This window comes from Cnephaeus nilssonii, assembly GCF_951640355.1.
Source record: "Cnephaeus nilssonii genome assembly, chromosome: 3".
In the NCBI taxonomy this organism is placed as follows: domain Eukaryota; kingdom Metazoa; phylum Chordata; class Mammalia; order Chiroptera; family Vespertilionidae; genus Cnephaeus; species Cnephaeus nilssonii.
In genome coordinates, this window is record NC_137074.1 from 17,408,096 (window position 1) to 17,434,608 (window position 26,513).

General features: G+C 34.5%; 1 protein-coding gene across 12 annotated transcripts in view; it reads right to left on the minus strand.

The window, feature by feature from the left end:
• The window catches only part of LOC307094044 (uncharacterized protein), a 322,974-nt gene that overhangs the window by 215,421 nt on the left and 81,040 nt on the right, over nt 1–26,513 (minus strand). For 9 of the 12 annotated variants that reach the window (XM_079762508.1, XM_079762509.1, XM_079762505.1 and 6 more), the window contains exon 4: nt 8,357–8,546. The exons of 2 other annotated variants lie outside the window; for them this stretch is intronic. In XM_079762508.1, coding sequence (XP_079618634.1) covers nt 8,357–8,546 — 190 coding nt within the window. Of the gene's footprint in view, nt 1–1,594; nt 2,282–8,356; nt 8,547–26,513 lie in introns of those variants that run through there. One more of the 12 variants, XM_079762504.1, reaches the window with a different exon arrangement.

Below are 26,513 nucleotides of genomic sequence, written 5' to 3' on the forward strand. Positions count from 1 at the left end.
GCTGACTCAATGGCATGTAACACATGCATAATCAGAGGGCCTTGCCCTGAACATCTGACATAAAATGGCATAATGACTTTTCCTCTCTAATCCTGCAGCTTGCTTGCTTTATTTTTCTTTATAGCACTTTTTACCACCTGACATTTATATATATAGATAGATATTATTAGCATCAATATTTATTGCTGTCTGTCTCCTTCAGGGCACATGTCGGTTCAGTTCCTTTGACACTGTCTGTCACATAATGAACTAATAAAATACTATTGACTAAAATGACATACAAGCAAATAAACAAAGAACATGATATCAGGTAATGAAAAGTGCCATAAAGCAAATAAAGGAGGGTGGTGTGTGATCCCTGGGGGTGCAGTGGTGGGTGGGTGGTGGATATCTCAAGAAATAATATCTAAGCTAAGGTCAGGAAGACAATGCAATTAGTACAGTGTGCTCATGAATAAAAATTCATTACAGGATAAAAGAGAAGGAGCAGCTTTGTCGATGCTTTCACCATTTTTTTTAAAAAAAGAAGTAAAACAAACGAATTGTGTTCTTATAAAGTGCACACAGAGTCCTAAAATGACAGAGTAAAAAGATGACATTCCATTTAAAGGAGAAGGAAAAGGTGGGAGCAAGGATCACCACCTCCAATGCCCCCACTCCCCAAAGAGGGATGGAGAGGGACACAAAATTTCAAGGGGAAATCCTTCTCTTGGCACAGACCTCTATACTTTCAGATTTTACATTTTCCAATTTATTTACCATGTTCATCTCTTACAATTACCTTTGAAAATAGGCATAGTTTATTTTCATCACTAAGAAGATGAGCCAAAGACTTACAGAGGTGAATCTCTTCTCTAAGATCAATAGCTGGTTAGCGAAGGAGGCCTACCTAGCAGCCAGGTGTCCTCACACAGTCCATTGCACTGAGCCCATTATGCTATGCCACCTTGATGAAAACTGGCCAAAGATTACCTGGAGTTTGCCAATCTGCTCAGTTGATTCACATTTAAATTCCGCCGAGTTGAATTAAAGGTTGATTGTGAATTCATGGCAGGAAGGCCAATAGTAGCATTGACTTTCAAAGATTTCTTCATGACCCCCAAACTAAGTACAGTCTCTTGTAGCTAGCATTTAAGGCCACCACAGTATGACTCCAGTGAAAATGTCCAGCTTTACCACATACATACCTTAAAAAGAGTTTTAAGACTGTTTTGTCCATGCCAGATCATTTGTCCAAGCCACTCAGCATGAACAGAAGCAAAAAGAGCAGAATGTATGATTGGATCCACCTGTGATATCTACCCTCTATCTCCCATCTCTTTTTGTTGCAATTTAGCCATCTGTAAGTCTTTTGAAAACCTCTCAAATCAGCTGTGATGTTTTCCTTTTCATATGAGATTCTTCAAAGTCTGATGACACCCATCACATTCTACAGTCATAGTCTACCTTGAACAATTTGAGGTATTGTTAATATTCTACTCCCCAAGCAGAATACAAGTAATTTGACAAAAGGACTATCCCTTCTGTCACTTCTTCAATTTTATATTCTTTGTTCTTTTTTTTTTTTGCAGATAATCTGCCAAATAGTGGAAAATCAATAAGTATTTTTGGAGTTGTAAAAAAACGATTCAGGGAGAAAAAAATATAACCTTCTGATTAATCATCGCAACAGTCTGTTGAAAGCATAAGGAAAGATATGAGAGATATAAAGCATAGAACAAAATCAATAAATGAAATCATTTGAGAGAATTAAGAAAAGTGAAAGTGGAAGGACTCTGTTGAATCTTCAGAGGCTGGCACAATGCATGGTGCACAGTAGCTACTCAACAAATACCTGCTGAATGAGTAACTGAATGAATGAACAGTAAAGGGAGTGTATAGTAAGCATGGACAAAGAACTATTGGAAGATAACCTTAAAATGGGGTCTGTCATTCCAAGCTAAATGGGCAGCAGAAATGAGGTTATTAGTATAAAATATACTATTCAAAGGATAAGAGGACATATCTGCTTGGATCACCTCCTCTTATGCTCCTTTGTTATAAAGCACTTTCCTAATTAATTTAATTTGAACCACAGAACAACTCCATAAAGAAACAGGAGAAACATGCTTCCATCCATTTTAAAGGTAAGAAACAAGACCAGGAGGGTAAGTCTCTAGGTTAAGATCAGAATCAGGGGCATAGTCAAAACCTAACCTTCTTTGTGAAGAGCGCTCTCACTCCTTGACATTCTTCTAACTGCGCTCCAGAGACCAGCAGCATTGTCACCTGCTGGAGTCTCCTTAGAAAAGCAAAAGAGCAGACTTCACTCTAGACACCTGAATTGGAACCGGAATATTAACAATATCCTGAAGTGATTTGAAGTAATCTGGAAGTTAACTGCTTACCTGCTATAAAACTGGATATAAATCTGTCTGCCTTCATAGACAGGTTGAGCATGATATATGATAAATATAAATATAAATCAATAGGACCACCACATAGACATTATCATTTTTAATAATACTAAGTATTGTTAAATATTTTATATGTTATATAAAAATAAATATGAATAAGAAAGGAGCATTGTTTAGGTCCATTGTTTAGGCCCTTAAAGAAAAAAAATGTTTAAAAGAATGAGCCTCTTTTTAATTAAAACAAATTTCACTGAGCAGTTTGTTGGGTATATTAAGGATTCAGTCATCTCTTTGAGAAACAGTACAAAAGGGAATGCAAAGTAATATAACAGCACAATAGTTGGCATCCATATATAAAAACAAAGGCTTATTTCAACACAGTAGATTTTATACACATACATACACGCACGTGCGCGCGCACACACACACACACACACTAGTAAAGTAGAATGGATTTGATGTTCAAAAATATGAAGGTTGAGACATGCTAATTAAGGGAAATAGCTTTTGGTAAGCTTATGTTAGTAATAATAAACAATAATTTTTGGAAACCAAGACAACAATGGAGCCTCAACATAACTTATTATAAACACATGTTCACCTCATGCTTCAGACAAAAGAATGGAGAAGAGTAGGAAGTTCATTTTCCCTTTCAGTAGGCTGAGAGAATGTTTTTATTTTACCTTTTCGTAAGGTTAAGGAAAAGCATTTCTTAAAAGGTGGTTGAAAACTCAGAGCTGAGTTGTATATCCAATTACTACAGCTTTCTAGTGTGAAAATGTCTGCATATATTTTAAACTTTCCATTGCCATCTAGTTATTTTTATTATTTTTACCTTAGTAAAAGTATAAATGAAACAGAAGGAAAGAGATGGTGAATGTATAAGAAGGGGGGAAAAAGTAGGAAGTAAAGATATCCCAGAGAGAAAGGAAATACAAAAGGGAGGATAATTGAGCTGGTTTACTTAATATTAACTAAATGTTCTGGATAGAAATTTTTAACAAACAATTTTGTGTTATCAAAACATGAAAGAGCTTTTTAAAAATAACATCTAAAAGGACTATGTCTTTCTAAAATTGAAAGACAATAGTGCTTATCATTTATAAATCATACTTATTAAAGTTATATAATAAAAGGTATTTTCATTAAATATTCCAAGTGATATAAGTAATTTGAAAACATTTCGTATATAAATGTTTTCCATTGATATATTTTCAGAATTGTGAAATACTGTTTGAAAGAAAGAAGAATTCCAAATATTGTGACATAGGGAAGATAATTTTCCTGTGCCACATTATTTGCTAAAATTGGGTATTATATCCAATGTGGTTGATATAAATGGCAAAGTAAAAATCCTTTTGCAACTTTTGATTGGCTTTAGAACTCACAGAAGCATAATGTTCAAAGGTTTTTTTCAACTACAAAAACATCTTATTCAATGAGTATTCAAACATGTATTTCATACCTCGCGCCCCAACCCCCGCCACTACCCCCCCCCCACACACACACACACTATCCTCTAGTTGAATGCCTGTGAGAATTGACATTGGGAAAAGAATTATGTTTATCTTATGATACTGGTGAAGTAGCCTTGGAGAATCTTGACTTTATGTGAAATTCTTCCTTGTGTTTATGAATAGGATGTACAGCTAGATTCTGTAACATGTCTCCACTCACTCTTTATTTAGGATTGTATTAAGAATCATATCCTTGCCACCGAGTCTGTATGGTTCATAATTTTATTTGTGAATGTGAAGCTCTCTGTGATACATCAGCACCTATTACATAATGAGAGCAGAATCCAGAAAGCACTTAAGATTCTGGGATTAAACTTGGAGAATTCTGGGTATTCATAATATAGATGTATGTTAGATTTAAAGTAGACAGCATTATATTCACATGGCTCTCTCTCAAACAGCAGCACATTTACCCTGCTTTCTCCTCACACTTGACTGTGGGATCCACAAGAGCAGAGACCAGCTATTAATCATGTTTGAATTCCCAATGAATAGCACAATACTTCTCCCCAAAATAGACGTGCAGATTAATTAACTAATTTGAGGGCCATATAAGCTGAAGTGTTTGGGTGTATGTGTTAGGGAAGGTAAATTAGAACCATGACATAAATAACCCTCTGTATTGTCACAAAGTAGATCCAAGAGACCCTGCAAAACATGGCACCATATAACTCATTCTTCAAGCAATAAGGCCAAAAAATAATTCATTCATGATTCCAAGTCATCTATTATTTAGTCAAATATCTACACTTGTAATCTAGAGATTTTACCTATAATCTACCCACAATAAAGTTTAATTGGGAATAAAGTACCTTATCTATAAAAAATGCATATTTCATTTTCTCCATTAATAGATTTTCCATTTTTGTTTCTTCCTAATAACCTCACCCAAAAGCCAAGTGGGTTAATACATATGACAAAATGCCTGAAATTAAGTGATATGCAAAACAAAAGTAGTCACTACTTCGATACCTCATTTCATTTTATAAAAATTCTATGATAATGAAGTGAGTGTGACTTAGAGACACATTTAAAGGATGTCTGGCCATTTTCAGAACCCAGTCCTCAGGCACTCACTTAGAAATGATTAGACAATTATATATGAGAGCATATAAATGTTTTGATAGGAGAGGAACAAACCTGGGTGTTTATCCAGGTAAATTAGAGAAGTCAGAAAGATAAACTGTATGACTTCCTGATATAGAAGCTAAACCTCTGAAGAAAAATTAGAGTGCCTATTATTTTCCATGGCCATCCCTCTCTTTTATGTTTAATCTCCATAATTGATTTCAATAGTTTTGTATTTTAGACAGGTTGATGAATAGAAAACTTCTGAACGTATTGACCTCTTAGAGGCTATAACGTACTTACAAAGATGGATTGAGAAAGGAAATTAGGCAATGGTGTGCTGGTAAATGCTTAACAACCGGCTCTCGAAAAGAGAAAGAAAGGCCCTGATTTGCAGTATTTGCTGATTTGTATGTTGAAAATACTTCTGCCATCGCCTATATCAGGCAAAGAAAATAATGCCTCTTAAAAATGGAGTTTAGGAAGGATTAGTCACAATTGGTTGTTTCAAGCTGGGTTAGTCAGCTTCAGAGCATCATTTAAATTAGGTCATATTAAGTTAATAAACATTTTATGAATGTAAGTTGATTAAATACATATATATATAATGTAATGAGTAATTTTTTAAAAACTTTGATTAAATAACTTCAGAAAATAGTGTCTAATATATGCCCTTCTTGAGGATACACTAAATACATTAGTTGTTTGACTGCCCTGAAAAGTATTATATATATTTAAAAAAAGTCTACTTAACATTGTTTAATATAGTATCCCTCTAATATATTTTGACTCCTAGATTTTGTTTTGTCTCAGAACATATAGTAATGTCAAATGTGGCTCCGGTTGTATGTAACCAGATTACCAAGAGAAAGTTCTTATTTGTGTAGAAAGGTCAAAAGAAAAAGACTTTTTAAAAGGATACATTAGTAAGCAGAGAATATTCTGTTCTGTCTTCCATGAGACTGTATTATTTTCAGAAAATGTTTAATTTGTGCAATCATACGTCTGTTCATTTCTTAACTATTTATTGAGCATCTACTATATTTGAAGAACTATCAAACACCAGGCACTGGAAGTTTTCAGTTGTTTTCTTTCACTTATAAGGGTATGTGCTCCATTAGGAGAGGCCACTTTTAGTTTTATTTTTTTAATTTTTATTTTGCAGGGAGGAGAGGAAAAAAGACTATCCTAAAGCTTAATTCTAATAAATACTTAAATCTAATACATCTTGTTCTATGAGTGGAGCTACATGCAGCTATTTAATACCTCAAGTGTAGAGAATGCTTCTGTTACTTTTCTCTCTAAATACTCGACATTAAATGTCCTCTCTGCATATTAATGTGTTAAAGCAATAGCATTTAATAACTACCAATTTGATACGATGAGAATGTCTCCGAGTGCTTTACATCCACCTTTGGAAGTTATTGTAACTTATGTTCACACGTAACTATTTATAAAACTGAGCATGTTTTGAAAAACAAAAGAGCAAGACGAATGGCTAAATGTTCTCTGAAGAAAAACCCCCACAAGAATCCAGCTATCTTTTTTGCAGCTGATTTCATGCCATAGCCTCATTTTCTTTGAACCGCAACTCACAAATGATCATACAACATGTAAACCTCAGTACATTTGCTTTTGTTTTGTTTTCCTTCGGAGAATTGACAGGTGGATTTTCCACAGAAGACATAACTGGCACTTGACCTTTGGCGGCAAATATGATTTGTTGTTACATCAAAGTAACTCTGATGTTAAATTATCTTAGCAGTACATGATTATTGAAAGAAACTAGAGCATGACTGCTTTAAGATATGTTTGTTGCTTATCACTGTGTACGAATTATTATAATATTAAACATATTGATCCTTAAATAGTTTACTCTTTTACCACAAACACTTTCCTTACCATGCAAGCATAGAAATTAATGGATCTACACACATTGAAAGAAACAAAACCATATGCATGCATTTATCCATGGACCGAGTTTAAAACACAGCATCAGTATGGAGGACCATGCCCAAAAATTATTTTCTGATTTCTCGATTGAGAGCATAACATTTTTACCATCACTGTCACCAGCAATTAATTGCTTTTATAAAGCTACAAGGTAATTTTCCTTCAGCTAAATATTCGAAATGAATATCTATATACCACAAGGCCATATGGTGCCCATTTACAGTAAATACAAAGCGTCTAAAAAATAAATTTAATGAAAGTTGTTCTGAGCATCCTTTTCCTTTTCATTCCCTAATTTTAACAATACACTTGCAAACAAGACTTGCTCAAAGGATTTATTACCTGGAACATCTCTAGTTAATTGTACATCCTTGGAAGACACCCAAACATGAGCTCTTCTAATATTTAGTTATACTACATTGTTAGCGGAATGTTTATCCATCTTAATTATTCATATGTCTACATTTTGAGTACTTTTTATAGTAGACCTATCCTCGATAATACAGATATACTACATTTTATATTGGTCAAATTTTAAATCATAAAGTATCAGGTATTTATAACAGAGTATATTATATCACAAGATGCAACTTTACAACTAAACATCTCACAGAGAAGGAAAATAAAACACTTATATTTGAATCTACAGAGTCACTGATGTTTCAAGCAACGAGTAAAATACAAATGCATGCATTAAAACAGCACTATTGACAGAGGCTAATGTTGTTGACACAAATTTGAATTCACTACAAGTATATTTCAAAAGGCAGAGAAAACACTGCCCTCTTAGAGAACAGAGCACCACATGAAAGTAGTTTCTCCCCAGATCTCCTACCTCTCCTCCACGAGACCTAACCTCGTTAATGAACATAATCATGGGAAAGTGCAGGGCTGGAAATCAAAGAGAACCAGGCATAGAAAGACATTCAAAAAGGACAGGTATTCAGTGTTATAGTCCAGCAAAAAGGGAAATATTTTAAAATGGTATCTGTAATAAAGTTATATTAACAATAGTTGTATGGTCCTTCCTTGGGGGTGGGAGTATTATCTTGACCCTTGACCTCTGCTCACATAAGAGCCTGAGAAATTAAAATCATGCCTATCACCGCTGTCTGTTTTATACAAATATATTTTCTTTACTTAAACTGCTACAAAGAAAAAAAAAATTCTATTCTGAAATAGCCCAAGTCTGGTTCATAACAGTCATGTGACTTTTTTTTTTTTTTTTTTCTGCCAGCCATGTGCTCCGTATCATTTTACTCTGAAATAACTATGCGGATTTCAGCTCAACCTGCCTTTGCTTAGAATGCATGACATACCCCGTGAGGGAGCCTGAGAACAGACTCCCTTGAAAAGCAAGGTTCTCATAGTTGGCCTGTAACCATGGAAGCAGATGCTGTTTTTCTTCTTACCCCTGCTTACCTCTTTGCAGCCTCGAGCTGCTCCCTATTGTTAAAAGGGGTACGCCTTGATTTTCCTTCATCATGACCGAACTTGCCTCTTCTTCAAAGGGCATGATGCTGCAGGTCATTGGTCTAGACTGTTTGCACGGTCCAGAGAACAGCCTTGATGTAACCCTGGCTCCGTCTGCGCCACACCACCAGCCGTGCATCTGTAGACGGGGGGACATTGGAGATCTGTATTTGAAAAGAAGTCTGTCTGATTTTGCCATTGTGCCTTTTCACTCATCGATCGAATGAATATCGAACCTTCTGTCGTTGCATGCGTGAAATAGATAGCTTAGCAAGCACTTTTGTGCCCAACCTGTGCGGTGGGCCAAAAGGTTTTCCTTTTAGTCTCGAGAATTTTTTTCTTTCAGACTTTATGAATTTTGTGTTAACTTAAATTATGTGTATGCTTTTTAAAAGATGCAACTGTTAGAATGACCGTTTGTGTTGCTTCGTCAGCAGTGACTTTCTTTGGGTCCTAAAAGGAACATTTTCCTTTCTGTCAAATATGTGGGTGTTTTTTTTTTTTCCTTTTGTCGCTTTTAAAGGTCTTGTAACACATTTATAACTAGAAGTGCTGTAACTCTACCCTGTTGAGCCAAAAAATTGAGGTATCTTTTTAAGAAGACGATTAGATGATGGTTGTCATTTAACAGATTTAATTCCAGAAAGGTGAACTTGAACTGCTTCAAGGTAATTTCAGTGATTTGTAAGAGTAAGTAAATCAAATACTCACATTGATTTTAACTTAAAATACTTGATAAGCTCGGTTATTGAAAATATTTTTATTTGTTTTTTTCCCCTTTTAAGATGTTGTGAAAATGTTAGTCTGATGTGTTGAAATATACCTAAAGACATAAATGATTTACTGTGATTTTGTATGTTAAATAAATACCATATATTTACAATATTCTTATGACATGATTTAACTAGAAAGAATATAATATGAAAGTAGGTTGTTTATATTTCATTTTAATACAATTACAATTCACTGCTTGTCATCAATAACTGATGTTAACAATAACCGATGGCAACCATACCACCTGCTCATTCTAATATGTGTTTTTTTACTGAGTCCTTAAAAAATCAGAATCACTTCAAAATGTCTCATATGCTTATTTTCAGCATATTGCTTAGCAAGCATTGTCTGTGTGTCACAAGTTTTGTTTTGTTTTAAGAAACCTCTATCTCATATTTCAAGGCATATACCTATTTTCCCTAATTGCCACAGGCAAAGGGGAGGTCCATGGCAGAATAAAGAAGGTTATTGTGACAGATGAAACATAATTCACAATGAGTGCTCCTTTCATCCAGCCTTAAGTAGCAGAGGATTACTTGAATTTGGTGGCAGAATGTATGAGCTGATTTTATTAACATATAAGGACAGGCCAAAGGCAGAAAACCTATTTCTCCTCAGCTGGGTGGTGGTTATTTTGTGTGTGTCTGTTTGGGAATCTTATTTTGTTCACCTCAAATAGAAGATAAGCTGGACCGAAGAGATTCTGAAGAATTGGAGGGAGTACGTGGGGAGGGTAGGAAATAGGAAACTTAAAGCAGTGAAAGTTGGGGGTTTTCTATACCAATGAAAAACGATGAATTCAATATATTTCTACATTCCCTGGCATGCACATCAAATAAAGTCATACTATTTTTCAACAAACATATGAGCTGCAAAAGCAGGTAAATTTTATTTCATAAACTTAACTTATATTTCTTTAGATGATGATTGTATTGTCTTTTGGATAGTGTTAATTTCAAATGGTTCATTAGATTTCCAGATGCCATTTAGTTTTACATGAAGGCTTAATACTAAACTTAAATTAAATAGATGTGTTTTTATTGGGATCTTTTACTTGATTTCAAATGTTTATTTTGAATGACAAGGATTTTATCTTTACAAAATTTTATATTCAAATATACATACTTTTTTCCTTTCTCTTTCTAATGAGGTCAGAGTTTTAGTTAACTAAAAAGACAAGCAAATCATTGTACTTAATAAATATATGTGCATCACAAAGAAACCCCATGCCACAAAATCCATTGCATCACATTAACCATTTGAATTTAGTTATTCCTAAATTTTTTTTTCTTTTGGCTTTATTTTCAAATACTTTATAGAAGCTGTAGTAGAAGTGGATTTTTACATGTAAAAAGAAAAGTAAGCAGTTATTCTGTCTACTAGTAGAACTCATGCCAAAGTGCTATTTCTCTGCTATGTTCTTATTAATCATGGTTTGTTATTTCAGAAAGTGAAAAAAAAAGCACCTAAATTCTAAATTGAGGTCTTTCTCAATATATATAATGGATACACTTCATATTTCAAATTCTGTAATAAATAATTCAGATGCACTAAAATTATGTTGTATTCTCTAGAAGAAGGCATAAAAACTATAATCTACAAGTACTTCTTTTATATATTTTTAAAAAGTATAATGATATGGTCATGTTCTATCTATTGAATATATAACTCACATTAGCTAAAGTGATTTTACGTAAGTTGGCTTTGTAGCCAAAAATTTAATAAAATATGCAATAAGATTCTTTTACCATAAAATATGTTAACACTGCTAATGAATACTTATCATTGCATTAAAGATTTGCTTCTAGTAACTGATTTTTCATTTCTCTTTGTGTTGTGATTGAATTGTTACTATTCAAAACACAGTGATTTAAAAGTAAAAGAATGTAACTATTCTATAATTTCAGAAAATATAAGATATCATGTCTTTATTATCTATCTGTTGATTAAAATAGAAATTTTCTTCTACTGAATTAAAAACATCCTGAATTGAATCATGTTTCTAGGGAACATTTTTAGAATATTATTTTATATATTTTGTTAATACAAATAAAAGATAATCTTAAAACAAAATAAGAATTTTGACGTGTGAAAATATGTTCATATGTATTATTGCAAGATCATCTTCAGAGATTTCCTATTTGTAGTTTCATATCCTTTCTAATAATTACTCAGTGAAAACATGACAATGAACACATATTTTGCATTTAGTAACATTTTCTACTTCTGCTGTTATTTAATTGTTATTACTTTATGTAATTTATTTAGTATATCAATGCAATTTATTATTATAAAATATGAATTAATTGAATGAGGACTACAGTGACATTTTAAATTAAAAATAGGGAAAGGAGAAAACTTTAAGAATGATGAGATTGATACAAAAATTACCTAAATACTGTGATTCATAGAATATAAACACTGTAATGAATGAACCTATTTTAAATAATAGATTTTACTTCATCCATTGTTGAAATTAAAGTCAAATGGAATGTGTTGAATTATCATACCTGCAAGTATAATTCAGCATCACCCATTGACTATTATACAATATTATGGGAAAACAATTTTATTCATCTGAGGATGAGATTTTGTTTTTGCAGCTTTTAAATACATAACATTATGTAACTTGAAAGTGATATAATTATATACACCTTAAAAAATTAACCTCTATAACTCATCATAGTGCTGGAAAAAAATAATAAAAATAGAGGTAAGTATATTTGATTTTCATGTAGGATCTTTACAGAGTTACCTCTGTTTTAATAAAAATTTATCCACTGTGTTTCAAGCCAGAAAAAAATTTCAGATTGCTTCCTTCTTACTCCCCTTCCCTAACACACATTTTGCCATAAACTTCTGCACCAATCACTAGGAAAGACACAACTGCAAAAGCAGTTCAGGAAGCAGCACTATGAATGTAAAATAATCACAGACTTTGATTTTATAAGACATGTTGGATAGGAGTCAAAACTGCCACATGTGGTGTGAAAAAATGCCACCCTGGTGTGAACAAAAGGTTTAAAATGGAGTCAAGAAGCATGCAGGCTCTCTATGTCTAAGCTTTTCCTGTGAATTGTCTGCCACAACCTGCAGGGTATCAAGTGGGCTAGGAAGAATAGGGAGGCTCTTGGAAGCTACAACTGAGAAACATCAGCAGTCAAATGTGTTAGTTTTTTAAAAAATTTTGTTTTGTTTTGTTTTGTTTTGCTTCATCTAGGCATCATTATACAAAACTGTTTTACCCAAAACATAAAACAAATCCAAAAAAGTCACATAATGTGTGAAGTAACTGTTGCTTACAAATGAATTGTTACGGGTTTTGTGTGTGTGTGTGTGTGTGTGTGTGTGTGTGTGTGTGTGTGGTTTGCATCCCTTTATTTATAGCAGTTACCAACTGTACTTTATATTTTAAATTCCTTGCTTTTTGGGATTGAGATTTATTTACAGAAGGGTGAATAGAGCCTGAGTTTTATTTACAAAAGAGTGAGTAGGGGAAAAGGTTCATAAAATGCTGATTACTAGAATAAAAATGTAATGATAATACTCATGGTTGATGACCTTCTAAATTATCAACAACAACAAAAAAATGTAGGAAAAAGACCAAGAGTTTACTATTGGAAGCAAGCATTTCATATCTTAATAAATAACATAAGGATAATTATGAATGACTATTCAGCAGGAATAATCTTTCAGAAAAAAACTATTGCTACAATATACTACTACAATAATATACTAATATTTATACTTTTGCTAATATGTTGCTATGTAAAAATTTACTCCACATCCAAAAATGTTTGTTAGCCAAAAATAATCAGTCAAATAAATCTGAAGTTAAACAATCATCACTTGCTTAAATAACTGAAAAATGCAAATCAATTGTAAAGATAATTAAAAAGTATACTGCTATGTAATAACATCCACTTCAATAATCTTAATATGTTCATAAAGGTATATATGAATGCTAATTACATGATAAATTATGAATAGAATTTAAAGAAGGTAACATTTCCTAGGTGATTGTGATCTAATCAATACAGTGCCTCTAAATGCATCAAGAAACATTTTTGATGAGCATTGAAAAGATCCTTAAACTTTCAAGCCAGTTATATTACATTTGCATCTTATCTCTTATTAAGGATTTGGTCTAAAGCCAGCAAATCCCATCGGTTATGAATTCAGGTCAAGACAGGAACATTTTTCTATTTACTCTTTGTAACTCTGGATAGAAATCAATATGTTACTTTCATTACAACCACACAATCAATTCCATTTAAAGTATAATACAACAGCCAAGTCCAAGGACAATATGGATCCTTGAGAAAAGCTCATACCATTTGCAGGGCTGTATTTGATATAGCTCCTAGTGAATTGTTTTCTTTCTAATTAGTGTACATGGGTCATTTAAAGCAAACATGCCTAAACTGCTTTTGCAATGAGGGTCCAACCAAAAATTAAGAGTATTGTCAAAGTGGCATTTAAAACAGATTATTCTTTTTTAAACAATGAAACCTTACAAGGAAGGATTCTCTCTATGTTGACACAAATGTGAACAAGACATTATTATATAGCCATGTTGATATTTCAAGAAAATTTTACACTCTCCAAAAATTCTACCTTGAAATGAGCATATAAAATCCTTATTTCAAATGTCACCTTCCTCTCATTGCTCAACAAATGACTTTATTCTGATCAGTCTTATCTTGTTGCAAAATGACTAAGGTTTTTGCCTCTAGGTTTTCTTGCAGAAAACATAGTTCAGTAAACAAAGGAAATATGTCCATTGTGTAGTCTATTCACACATAATAGAAGCATCATTTCAATTATTTTTAAATATCAAATCTAAAATAATCTTTATGTTTGTAAATTATTTGAAAGCACAAGCTAAACCACTGTAAATCAATACTAATGGTAGTTAAATTATTTTCCCTTTATTTTATAAATGAAAAATATTTTTTACATCAGTTTTAAGCATTTTAATTTACAGTCTCCTGACTTCCACAAACACATACTAAATGAATCTCTCAGAAAAAGAAGAGTTTACAATTCTCTAAGATATAGTTTAAAAAATATATTTGTTATTCAAATGCATAGAAAAATATATGAAAGGTTATATATCAAAATATGCATAGCTTATGTTCAAAACAGGGATTATGAATAATATATCTTTCATTAAACTACATTTTTCATTTTCTATAATAAACATTTACCATTAATATAAAAATGTATTATTTAAAAATCTATTGTGCAACCTTTTCATTCACCCTTTGTATTATCCCAGTGCCATAGAATTAGCAGATTATCCAAAATACGATATGTCATCATCTTGATTTTTGGAGTTTGGGAAAGTTTTCTGTACTTAGAAAAATATAATTCCAAATTTAGTTTCAATATTTCATTCTTTCTGAAAAACTGAGGACATGCTTCTTGTCACCATCCAGTAATGCTTTTATTGTAACTATTGTTAGTGAACTTCCCTTTTTAGTGACAAGAAGTAGTTCCTAGGAATAAGCTTTCCTCAAATGCAGCCCATTTACTCCCATATGTTCTAAGGGACTCAACGTTTCTCACCAGAAAAGGCCATCTTTAGTACTATGTCTCCAGCACACATAAGCAAAGCCAATGAAGCCCATGTCAAAGTCTCCAGACAGACTGTTACTGGCTGGAAGACATTCTCCTTCATCACCAAAACTCCATTTCTGATGGCCTTGAATGGCCTTGACTGTTACTCCTGTTCAGTGGTGTTTCCTTGTTTTCAATGGCCTCCACCACTGAGAGCATAGAACTCTATTTTCCTTCTCTCTTATCTACCTGGCTGGCTGCATTTTTAATTTAATTTTTATTTTTTAAAATATATTTTTATTGATTTAAGCTAGGAAGGGAGAAAGAGAGAGAGAGAGAAAGATCAATGGTGAGAGAGAATCATTCATCAGCTGCCTCCTGCATGCCCCCCACTGGGGATCAAGCCCACAACCAGGGCATGTGCTCTGACCAAGAATTGAACCGTGACCTCCTGGTTCATAGGCTGATGTTCAACCACCAAGCCAGCCAGCCAGTCCAGGCTACATTTTTTTAAACTGAGAAGGAACCACTCTCGCAGATGACTTGCATAAATCATCCTCAGAGCCCCAGTGAACTTAGAGTAAACTTGGAATGCGGAGGTCAGAGATAGATAGACCAAGCCTCTGACAGCAACTCAGATGACACCAGGATGGACTAGGACAGACAGAACCACTTAGGAGTAAAGATTAGCTGGAACCACTTATAATACAATCACTTGAAAAGCAGAAAGATATTTCAAGTACATGGGGCAAAACTTAAAAGGAAGATGGAGCATTACTTTAACGTTTAAACAAAGGTAAGCAAACTAAAAAATCCCTTAGGTATTGATGTCTATATGTTTATTAATTTTTATTTTAACTGTCATATTGTTCTTAAATGTTTCTGAAGCCACATGGGAGTTCCTAAAAACTATGGCTTTTCCACTTGCATTCCTGATGTTCTTTAAGTTTTGTATTCAACTCCATCATCTGTTCTTGTAAATAAGAGATAAATATTCTAAAAATTCAGAAATGGGCTTCTCCTTCACACTCTGTCCAAGTGTGTCTGGGATGCAGGTTTCCACAAAGGAAGGCCAGAATCACCAGCTTGATTTCCTTAATTTATTCATTTTTCTTTATCATGTGAAAAACAAACAGGATTAACCTGTGACCTTTTTTTTTTACATTAAAATTGGTTCATGGAGGCTCAGGTTTTATAATCAAATGCTATAACACACAATACTTCCTATATTGAAGGGATATTAAAGAAATCTAATGAATATAATTGACAAATAAGTTTTTCTTAATGAGCTTGAATTAATATATTTCTGAAAAGTAACAATTTAAAACATATTTTAAATGTCAAAACTTTATACATAATATCTCATAGGTCACACTATCATAGGCCCATACTACATATGCTTATAATAAGGCTTAAATAGGCAATGAAAATTTTATATGCTTTTAGAGTGTTGATCTGGACTGTAGGAAAAACACCATCTATCAGCTATACTGTTCTCTAATCACAGAAAATATGTGTCAATGTAATTTTGGAAAAAAACATTAATCAAAATTATCTCTCAACACGGGACCTCAAGTTTAAATCTGTTGCTAGGAACTCAGTGCACTAGCTCACACTTCTCAATTTCCACTTAATATTTTTTTAAAAAATTGAGATATTTGCAGTGTTACCGTCTTTGCTATCAAAACCCAATACACTTCAACTGGTTGAAAACATTGTTTTGAGAATGAAAACAAAAATATACCTCTAAGCCCATATTTTATTTTTTAAAAAGTTAATTAAAAGTTGAAAAATGACAGTATTTCAACAGAGCATTATTTCTTCATTAGATTCAGGCAAAAATAGGTATACACAGTTGCAAGATTAATATAATAAACCATGAAAACTTGCAATAAACTGGCAACTATTCTTTGGGGATGTGAATCCTTTAATAGAGTCCTTCTCTCCAAAAGATATTTCTAAAATAACTTATAAAGTGAAATAGATATTGACAATATTTTATATCAAGAAGTCCTTTGGTCTTAAATCCATTCATTCATTCAGCTTTTATTTTATTGCCTCTGTGCTTTCCCAGGATTTGAGGCTATTTATTCATTCAATAAAGATTTGTTCCTTATTTATTTAGCCATGTTGCAGGTGCTAAATTTGTAATTAAAAATTTTTAAAAAGTGATTAAAGGATTATATGCTATGATGGAGAATACTGAGAGTGAGAAGGAGGAGACAGCCTTCCTACATAGATAAGTTAATTAAGAAAGGCCAAGAGGAAAGGTCTCCCAGAGGCAGTATGTGAAATGAAATTTGAAAAATGAGAATGACCTAGCCATGGGAAAAACAGCATATGAAGTTTCTCCGCTAGAAGGATGGTTTATGTGAGGTACCCAAGGCAAAAGAGACACTTAGAATATTAGAAACAGTAAGAGGAGCCCTGGCTGGTTTGATCAGTGGTTAGAATGCCGGCGCACAGACCAAAGTGTTGTGGAATTGGCCAGGCCAGTGTTTCTCAGTGGTTGAACATCAGCCCATGAACCAGGAGATCACGGGTTTGATTCCTAGTCAGGGCACATGCCTGGGTTGCAGGCTTGATCCCCAGTGGGGGGTGAGCAGGAGGCAGCCAGTCAATGATTCTCTCTCAACATTAATCTTTCTATCTTTCTCTCCCTCTCTCTTCTTCTCTGAAATTAATAATAATATATATGTAAATATACACATATATATATCCTATATAATATATCATATATATGTATATATATATCCTATATAATAAAAGCCTAATACGCTAAGTGTCCAGTTGTCCAATCAGCCATTCAACCAATCAAAGTGTAATATGCTAATGATATGCTAAGGCCACTCAACCACTCACTATGATGTGCACTGACCACCAGAGGGCAGACACTCCAACCAGTAGGTTAGCTTGCTGCTGGGGTCTGGCTGATAGGGACTGAACAACAAGGGCTGGACATGCCCTGGAGCCCTCCTGTGGTCCCTCCCCAGCTGGCCAACATCCTGCAGTCCCTCCCCAGATGGCCAACCTCCTCAGCCCTGATCATGCACCAGTGGGGTCCCTCGGCCTGGCCTGCACCCTCTTGCAATCTGGGCTGAGGAACGCCCCTCCCTCCCCAAGTGCATGAACTTCATGCACTGGGCCTCTAATATATATGTTTAAAAAAGGTTGTGGATTTGATTCCCAGTCAAGGGCATGTACCTTAGTTGTGGTTCAATCCCTAGCCCTGGTCAGGGAACATGTGAGAGGTACCCAATAGATGTGTCCCTCACATAGATGTTTCTAATGTTTCTCTCTCTCTCCTTCTCTTCCCTCCCTTCCACTCTCTCTAAAAGAAAGGAAAAAAAAAAAAGGTCAATGGAAAAAATATCCTCTGGTGAGTATTTAAAAAAAATAAAATAAAAGAGAAATAGTAATAGGAGGTCAGCACTACGAGAGCATAGCTAGAGAGCAAGGAAGAGAGAGCTGAGACCAGCTGGATGGGACAGCAGGAACCTCAGTCCACGAGGACTCACAGGCCACAGGGAGGCGTTTGGATCTTATCCCCAGGACCGTGGACACCTCCTGAGACAGAATCTTTCCGGAGACATTGACATGTGAATTTTTTTTAACTCCCTAGATTCTGGGACCTTCATTTATAACCAATGTATTAAACAGTCATTCTTAACAATGTCAAGAAAACAATTCCTGTGCCATTATTTTGGTGAGTAATTCAGTCTCCTAATTTTTCCTACCTAAAAACTAAATGCTTGGGATTTTAATTTATGGCTTTAGCTCCCATGAGCTAATCAAATAAGCACCTTCCTAAAAGTCAATGCAACTTTTTTACCTTGGTTGCCAGGTGAGGTTGGCGATTCTGGAAGCAAATGTATGTTAACAGTCCCTATCAAGAACAGGTGCATCCCCTGAGTTTACCTGCTCTCATGGCAAAAGAATTCATCAATGAGATTATATTATTTAATTATACCAGCTCTTTAAATATTCAACTGCAACGTTTCAGGGCCTCACATTATGCATTAAAAGGTGTGAATTAGGTATTTTCAGTTTATTGAATAGTACACATATATAGGTTGCTCCTTTATATTATAAACTAGAGGCCTGGTGCACAAATTTGTGCACTGGTGGGGTCCAGCAGGCCTGCTCCAATGGGAGCTATAGGGGTTGGGCCAGCTGGTTTGAGGAGGTGGGCGATTGGGGGTGGGGCCATGGGCAGTTTGCCAGCCAGCCCCACCCCCAATCAAGGTGGGGGTGCCTGTTAGGGGATGGGGCTGACTGGGGCAAGGGGCCAGGATGTTCCTGTCATTCTGCCATTCGGTCAATTTGCATATTACCCTTTTATTATATAGGATAAATTGATACTATTTTCTACTGAACAATAACTAGGAATATTTCACTTAAATATCATTTAACTTTTTAAGAATTTGTCTGCTAGTTAATTATATCTACTTTGGAAAGATAAAATATGTTCATTGAATCCAAAAGGGACAAAGCTGTAAAGATTGAATGAGCAGTTGGAATCATTATTAATAAGCTGTTGACTACACCACAAGTTTTAATAAAGCACAACTAGTAAACCAAATTGCAAGGTGTTTCTGCTGACTGAGATACTTAATCACAAGTTTCACTGTACCTTTTCAGTCCCTTTAAGACAAATCATTATAGCTCTGTAAATTCTAGATATTAAAGCACATGATTAATAGCAACATTCTTCAAACATATTATGGAAGTACTATAGTTGACATTTTTAATTGGGTCTTCCTTTTAATGTATTTGTTCCCAAACAAATATTTTGCAGCATTTTAAAGAATAACATACAGAAGCAATCCTTCCCAGAGATTTATGTTTAACCATGTAGAAGATGAAAATAAGACTGCAAGAGATGCTTAATTCACTTCCATGTAGAGTTTTACACTAAACATTGAGAATGCAAGGCTTATATTAATGCATTCAATATTTTGTTCTCCATTAAAATTTTTTTCAATATGGGTCATTTATACTAATCTTATATACTGAAATGCCTTTTGAATGTCTAATTTGATAAATCTACTTTAAAGCCAGGGAGTTTAAATTGTCACTTCATATAAGATCTTATTGATTTTATGCACATATCAATGCATTCCATTAAAAGTTTTTAGCTGGGGTAACAGTATATAATTAGATTGCAAAGGGAGTTTTTAGACATGTCTCTTAGCAGCAATTTCAAAGTAGGGGACTATGAACACCCTGAAACTATAGGGGCTTAGAATGAGGAGATGTCAGAGGGTTTTCTGAATATTTCTTTTGGGACCACTGTACCTGGCCTGCCAGTCAATTTTAGTGGGGAGGTTTCTGTAGGATCACCTGGAGAGCAGAAGTTGGGAGACAGAATAGAATTGTCTTTGACTCCTGCTTGGACAATAAACGATATGAATAGATGACCTAGTTTCTTTATTATCAGATCAAAGGAGAGCTTCCTACAATGTAAATATCTGCTTATATTTCCAGAGTTTGTTGGAAAAATGCATGGGTATGGCTCATGAACCAATGTTGCTCCAAGCATGAAGAAAAGCTGCCTAAGAAAGCACCTACAAGGATGATGGACACTGTGAGAGAGTCTGTGTGGAGTAAATCCCAAACAAATGCAAGCTGAGGATGGCACAGCAAAGAGGACTTCTATCACCCAATGCATAGGAAGTGCAATCGAATGCTCTCAGGGAGGGAATTTGATATAAGTCAAAAGCACCCTCAGTGTTTTATAACTACTTTTCCTGGACAGTGGGAAACCCACTTAAGACATAACCACAAAATATCAACTTCCTGATACTCTTACTTCTCCCTATTGTACAGTAGAAACTGCCCTTAGGAAGATGCTATAGGCGGAATGCAAGACAGAAGTGGAAGAGGAGAGAAGGTTCTCCCTCTTGCTTTCTGGACCATGGACATCAAACATGAACAGATCCATTTGGCAAAGAGTAGGTGAGTTTATAGGGTTATGCAATTTCCAACTAATGCAAGGTCTTTAGACCATTTCAAAAATGAAGTTGAAAGTACAGAAATTTTCCATATACCTCCTTCCCCATGAATATATAGCCTCCCCCATTATCAACATCATTCAAAAGAGCGTACTTTTGTTACAACTGGTAGACCTATGTTGGAATATCATTATAAACCAAAGTCCATTAGGCTTCACTCTTGATAGTGTGCATTCTATAGGCTTCAATAAATGTATAATGACATGTACCCACCATTATAGGATCAAACAGAATAGTTTCACTGCTCTAAAACTCCTTTGTGTTCCACCTATCCATCCCTCCATTCTCCCTAACCCCTGGGAACCGCTGATCTTTTTTATTACCTCCATAGTTTTATCTTCTCTAGAATGCCATACAGTTGGAATCACATACTATGTAGCTTTTCCATATTGGCTTCTTTCACTTAGTAATATGGACTTAAGGTTCCTCTGTGTCTTTTCATGGCTTGATAACTCACTTCTTTTTTAGCATTGAATAACATTCCATTATCTGGATATATTTTGGACATTTTTTAAAAGGAAGTTTTCAATCTATGGGCAATAGAAAGACTAAAAAGTTTTAAGAGAGGAGTGACATGATGAGATTTATAATTTAAAAATATAAATCAGCTTCTTTATAAGGAAGAGGTTAGAGATGGATAAGGATAACAAAAAAGAAAAGAGTTGGGGTGCTATTGCAATAGCTCTGATGTGAGAGGAGCGAGCCACATTCTGGGGTGGTAGCAGTTGAGATGAACAGAATCAGATGGTTTGAATATATATTTAGGAAATAAAATCATAGCACCTGTTAATGGATCAGATTTTGGGAATTATAGAAGGCAAGGTCAAGAATGCCTTCTGGGTTTGGGGCTTGAGCAAGTGGATGAATGAGGATTTTAAACAAGGGTGGACAGTGTAATAATACTAGAAGCCCAATTAAAGTGGGTTGATACCAGCACTTCAGAAATGTTCTATTAGTTGCATAAAAAGTCCTCACCAAATATAAGTCAGTCTCTCTCTCTCTCTCTCTCTCTCTCTCTCTCTCTTTCTTTCAGATTGTTGATCACTCCTCCTAGGCTCCAGGGATATGAATAATGCCCTTAATAATGTCAATCAAGCCTCAATCTCCATCAATCCTTAATTGCTTACTTAGTTCTGTTTCCATTGTCTTTAACCATCTCCTCAATGGTGTTACCAGCCACTACTAAACTTGACATTTTACATCTGTCAATACTCTTTCTTAGTTTTTGCTTGTTTGTGTTTTTGAAACTTTTATTATTTGCAAACATGTCAGCTAGAGTGGCTCAAACTTGTTTGTTAGAACCCTAAGTAAAGAACGAGCATACAAGAAGTCCAGGATAGATGCTAATGTCATTTGCCATAGGTTGTGTTCATAATTATTGGCTAACCGTGCACAGTCCATCTTGTCAATTCTCATTGGCTAAAAGCTTAAAATTGCATTCAGATCATGTAAACAGTAGGCTCTAATATTTTTCCTCTTATAGGCATTTCTTTTCATAAAAATGATTGAGAGACATTAGTATTTAAACAGCAGTACCAATGCTAATGTTTTTGGTTTTAAAAACTGGACTCTGGTTATTTAAGATATTGACAGTAGGGGAAACAGGATCAGGATACATTGAAACTCTAAGTACTAATTTGTAAGATATTTGTGGGTCTACAATTGTCTCAAAATAAGAAGGTGAAAATAAATCATCACTGCCAGGGCAGAGTTAATAGAGAAATAAGTGTAAAAAATATCTGAAAAAGAAAGGTAATCAAATATCAGCATTAATTGGATTTAATTTAGTTTTATGACTTTACTTATTCTTGATTAAATGCATGAGTTCATTTACATTTGCAAATCCAATTAAATGTTGTGAAATAAGATAAACTAGAAATATGTGAATAAATATATGACTATATAAAATGACTTGGAGCTCAATGAATAATCAAGAATGAATATTATCTTAAAGAGGTGTAAAGGAGCTAAGAACCCACCATAAATCTGAATGCAAACTTGCTTACATTATAAACCAGTTTGCCCTTGTTCTTAAGTAAAAAGATTTTATAAATTCCATGAGTTCTAAACATGTCTTTTAACTTCACCTCTCTGTTTATCACAACACCATTTTTCTATTTATTTTGGGTAAAAAACTGTCAGCAACTTCTTTATCTCTTCCTTCTACATTTCTTCTTTCACCAAAATACTTTCTATATCAAGCCAAGTCTTTAAAGTCATTATCTTTACTTGTATCTTATGTTAAGATATCTTATTGTATCTTATTGCTTCTCTAAGATCCCCACATAAGAATATTCTCCTAAATGTACTTTTCTTGACTCAAATGATCCATTCTACATACGTCAAGAAAATAATTCAGTATAAATTACAGAATGGGTTATGTTCAAAACCTTCAAAAACAATTTTTACCTTAAGAAAAAGAAAAACAGAAAAAGAACAAACTCCTCTAAAATCTAGTCTACATCATGTCTCTTTTGTTTCTTGCCAGCCTCAACTCATAATGATTCTTTTCATAAAGTTTTCCTGTCCTTATGTCCAAAGGCTGTTCTGGTGATCTCTTAATAGGCCCACACTTTCCCTAACCTGTCTTTGTCCATGCTGTTTCTCCCCAGCTGAAAATTTTTGTTCTCTCAATTATTCAAAGGGCCAGCTTTAATGCAGAAAGTCAGGATATAACATTAAGATGACAGAGTGGCCTTGTCCTTGAAAGGTTCCCAATGAAATACTGCTTAACCCATGCTATTTTTCTGATTCACCTGTTAATATGCAGACTTTTCATCCCTTCATCTGCCTTATTTTATGTTAAGGCATCAATATGTCTGTATACTGATACACATGCTCATGTTCTCCTCCAGCGTGTTGCTTTCATAAGGTCTGAAATGGTTTACAAATATTTTTTACATCTTGAAATAAGTGCTCAGTAAAGATCAGGGGAATTAAGTTGAACATTGAAGGCATTCTCTAAGAAGCAAAGGTTACTCAAACTCAGTTCGTGATCGACTCCTCCCTTTCCTATCCTGACATTTTCCACAACAAATTTCTCTAATTTGTTAAGCCTTGAAATATTGACAAGCATGCTACTTGGGTAATATAATTTTTTTTCAGATGAATAATAATCACTGATCCATAATTAAATGACAGACACAATTATAATTGCTTTTTTCTGTTGTACAAAGCATTAAGTAACATTTATTCTGCATACTATCCAGATTTCCAATTGAATAAAAACTAAGCTAGACCATGGAACTATCTTCAGTTCACTCTGTTCAGAATCTTACTCTGTCATTGTATTCATTATCTAATATTTACAGGTCTCCTCTATATTTAATAATATTTACAAAGGCTCCTGTTGTTTGTGCTGTGCCCTATAAAAAGGACACTGGTCAGAGAGGTGAGTGAGGCTGAAATTCATCCCCTACTCTGTTTACCAAACCATAAGCATGAGTCCTATTACACCTGCAAGTGTGTGTATGTCATCTGTACAAAGGAAAGAGCACCTTTTTATAATTCACACGAAGTGTAAGTGGGGATTAGTCTAGTCAATAAACCTTAATATGTTGTATAGAAAACTTTTCAATACTGAAATGCTTGTTATTTCTTTAATCCAATTTTGTTAATACGAATGCAATTTTCATCTAAGAGCATTCCAGCATAGAAGCAGTGAAGAATTTTATGAATTAAACCTACACACTCCCTAGAAATAATAAAATGATATATTAGGTCATTGGATCAATTTTTTCCCCAATATACAATTGTTCTTTCTTGTGTATTTTTCATTGTCCTGTACCATATGTTTAAACTATTTAAGCTATGGTTCTGATTCCATTTCCCAAGAGTGAATATTCAAGAGCCTGATGTAAGTCCCTGGTAATGAATTGAGGGGGTGGGGATTTTCATTTTACACTTATTTGGTGAGGTAGACTGGCCTAGAATTCAGGGCACTTTCTTATTACTTTTAAGTATAATTGTTATTGTTATTATTAGTAAACAACTATTGGCCAACTGTTGTGTTAAAAATGTTCATCATCTCGAATCCTCTCCACAAAGTAGCCTAATAGGTAGTGTTATTCCCATTTTTTACAAAAGAAAACCCAGGTGTTTAGTCATTTCTCCAAGTTTAGAAGTTAAACATGTATTCAAACAGATTTAAATCCAGGTCTTCCTACCTACAGAAAATATTCTCACTTCTTAAGATCAAGTCTTGTAAACTATGCGTCACTTTTAAAAATAAAGTTATTCAACAAACAGTTGTAGATTAGATTTTATATGCCCTGCATTCTCTTACAATTCTTAGCATTCCTTTCTTTCTAGGTGCTTTCTACCTAGTAGTATTACAAGCTGCTTACGGTAAGAAATAATGTCTTTTGTACACTGATATCACTTTGCACTGAGCAATGTGCTCACCTTAGATGCCTTTGATCAATTTTTGCTGATTTAAAACAATCAGAAAGTCTACTTTCAAAATTCAGAGGATTCAAAATAGTATAGTTGACTTTTGTCATATATTTGTGAAATCATGAACTGCTAACTCTGGAAGCAATATTACAGAGTAATCTAATCCAAATTTATATTGTATGCAAAATTTTACCAGGTAAATTGCTACTTGCTAAAATCAAAACAAACAAACACAAAAGACCAGATTATACATCTGTCTACTTGTGAAATGCATTGGTTTATTGGTGATTAGTTTGTTCTTTGGAGTTTTACTCTTTTAGTTAATTTTGTCTTTCTTGAACTAGATCAACATTTCTATGATCTATTTTACTTGTAAACAGTGATGATCTGCACAAATAATGAAAAGGTAGGAAATAACACATAACCCTTTTGAAGAATGTATTTCATCAACCAAGTTGAGAACACCTCCCCACTTGATGGAAACGTCATATGGTAATTAACTGATGATAGTCGTTAGGGCTAATGTGCACTATTAAATTTGATTTTATTCTCTTTAAGGGTCATTCAAACACTAATATGATTTCCTAAATTGTCTATTATAATGAAAAGAATATTTTGACCAGCAAACAAGTGTTATGTGCTCCCTTATCTATGGTCGTTTGCTTTTGTTCTATTGTTGAGTATTTATAAACTTGAATTTGTGAGAGTTGTTGAGCTTCCTGGACTTTATCACCTTTGAGTTAAATGATCAAATACATTTCCTGACAAAACACAACAAAGCCCTGCAACACTCAAACCCAAAATTGGTGGCAATCCTTTTTGAGGCTCAGCCTCAAATAGTGAGCTTTTGTCTTTAGAAACCTGTTTTACTGGAAAAACATCATGTAAGATCTAACATGACAAGAAATGAGGCAAGACATGAATGCATACCTATATTTTAAGACTTCTGCAATCCTATATAATAAAGAGGTAATATGCAAATTCACCCTCACGCCCTCACAAGATGGCTGTCTATGACCAGGCCATCAGGGGGATTAGTGAGGGACGATCAAACAACTGAACAAGCAGGCTGCGTGGGGTGACCAGGCTGGCAGGGGGTTAGTGAGGGATGACCAAATGACTGAACAGCATGCTGTGTGGGGCAATTAGGCCGGCGGGGTGCCATGAGGGGTGACCAGGCCAGCAGGGGGAGCTGTTGGGGGTGACTAGGCCAGCAGGGTGGGGGCAGTTGGGGGTGACCAGGACAGTGGGGGGTTGCAGTAGGGGCCAACCAGACTGGCATGGGGGGGCAGTTGGGGGCGATTAGGCTGGCAGGGAGGGTATTGAGGGGTGACTAGGCTGGCAGGGGGGGCAGTTGGGGA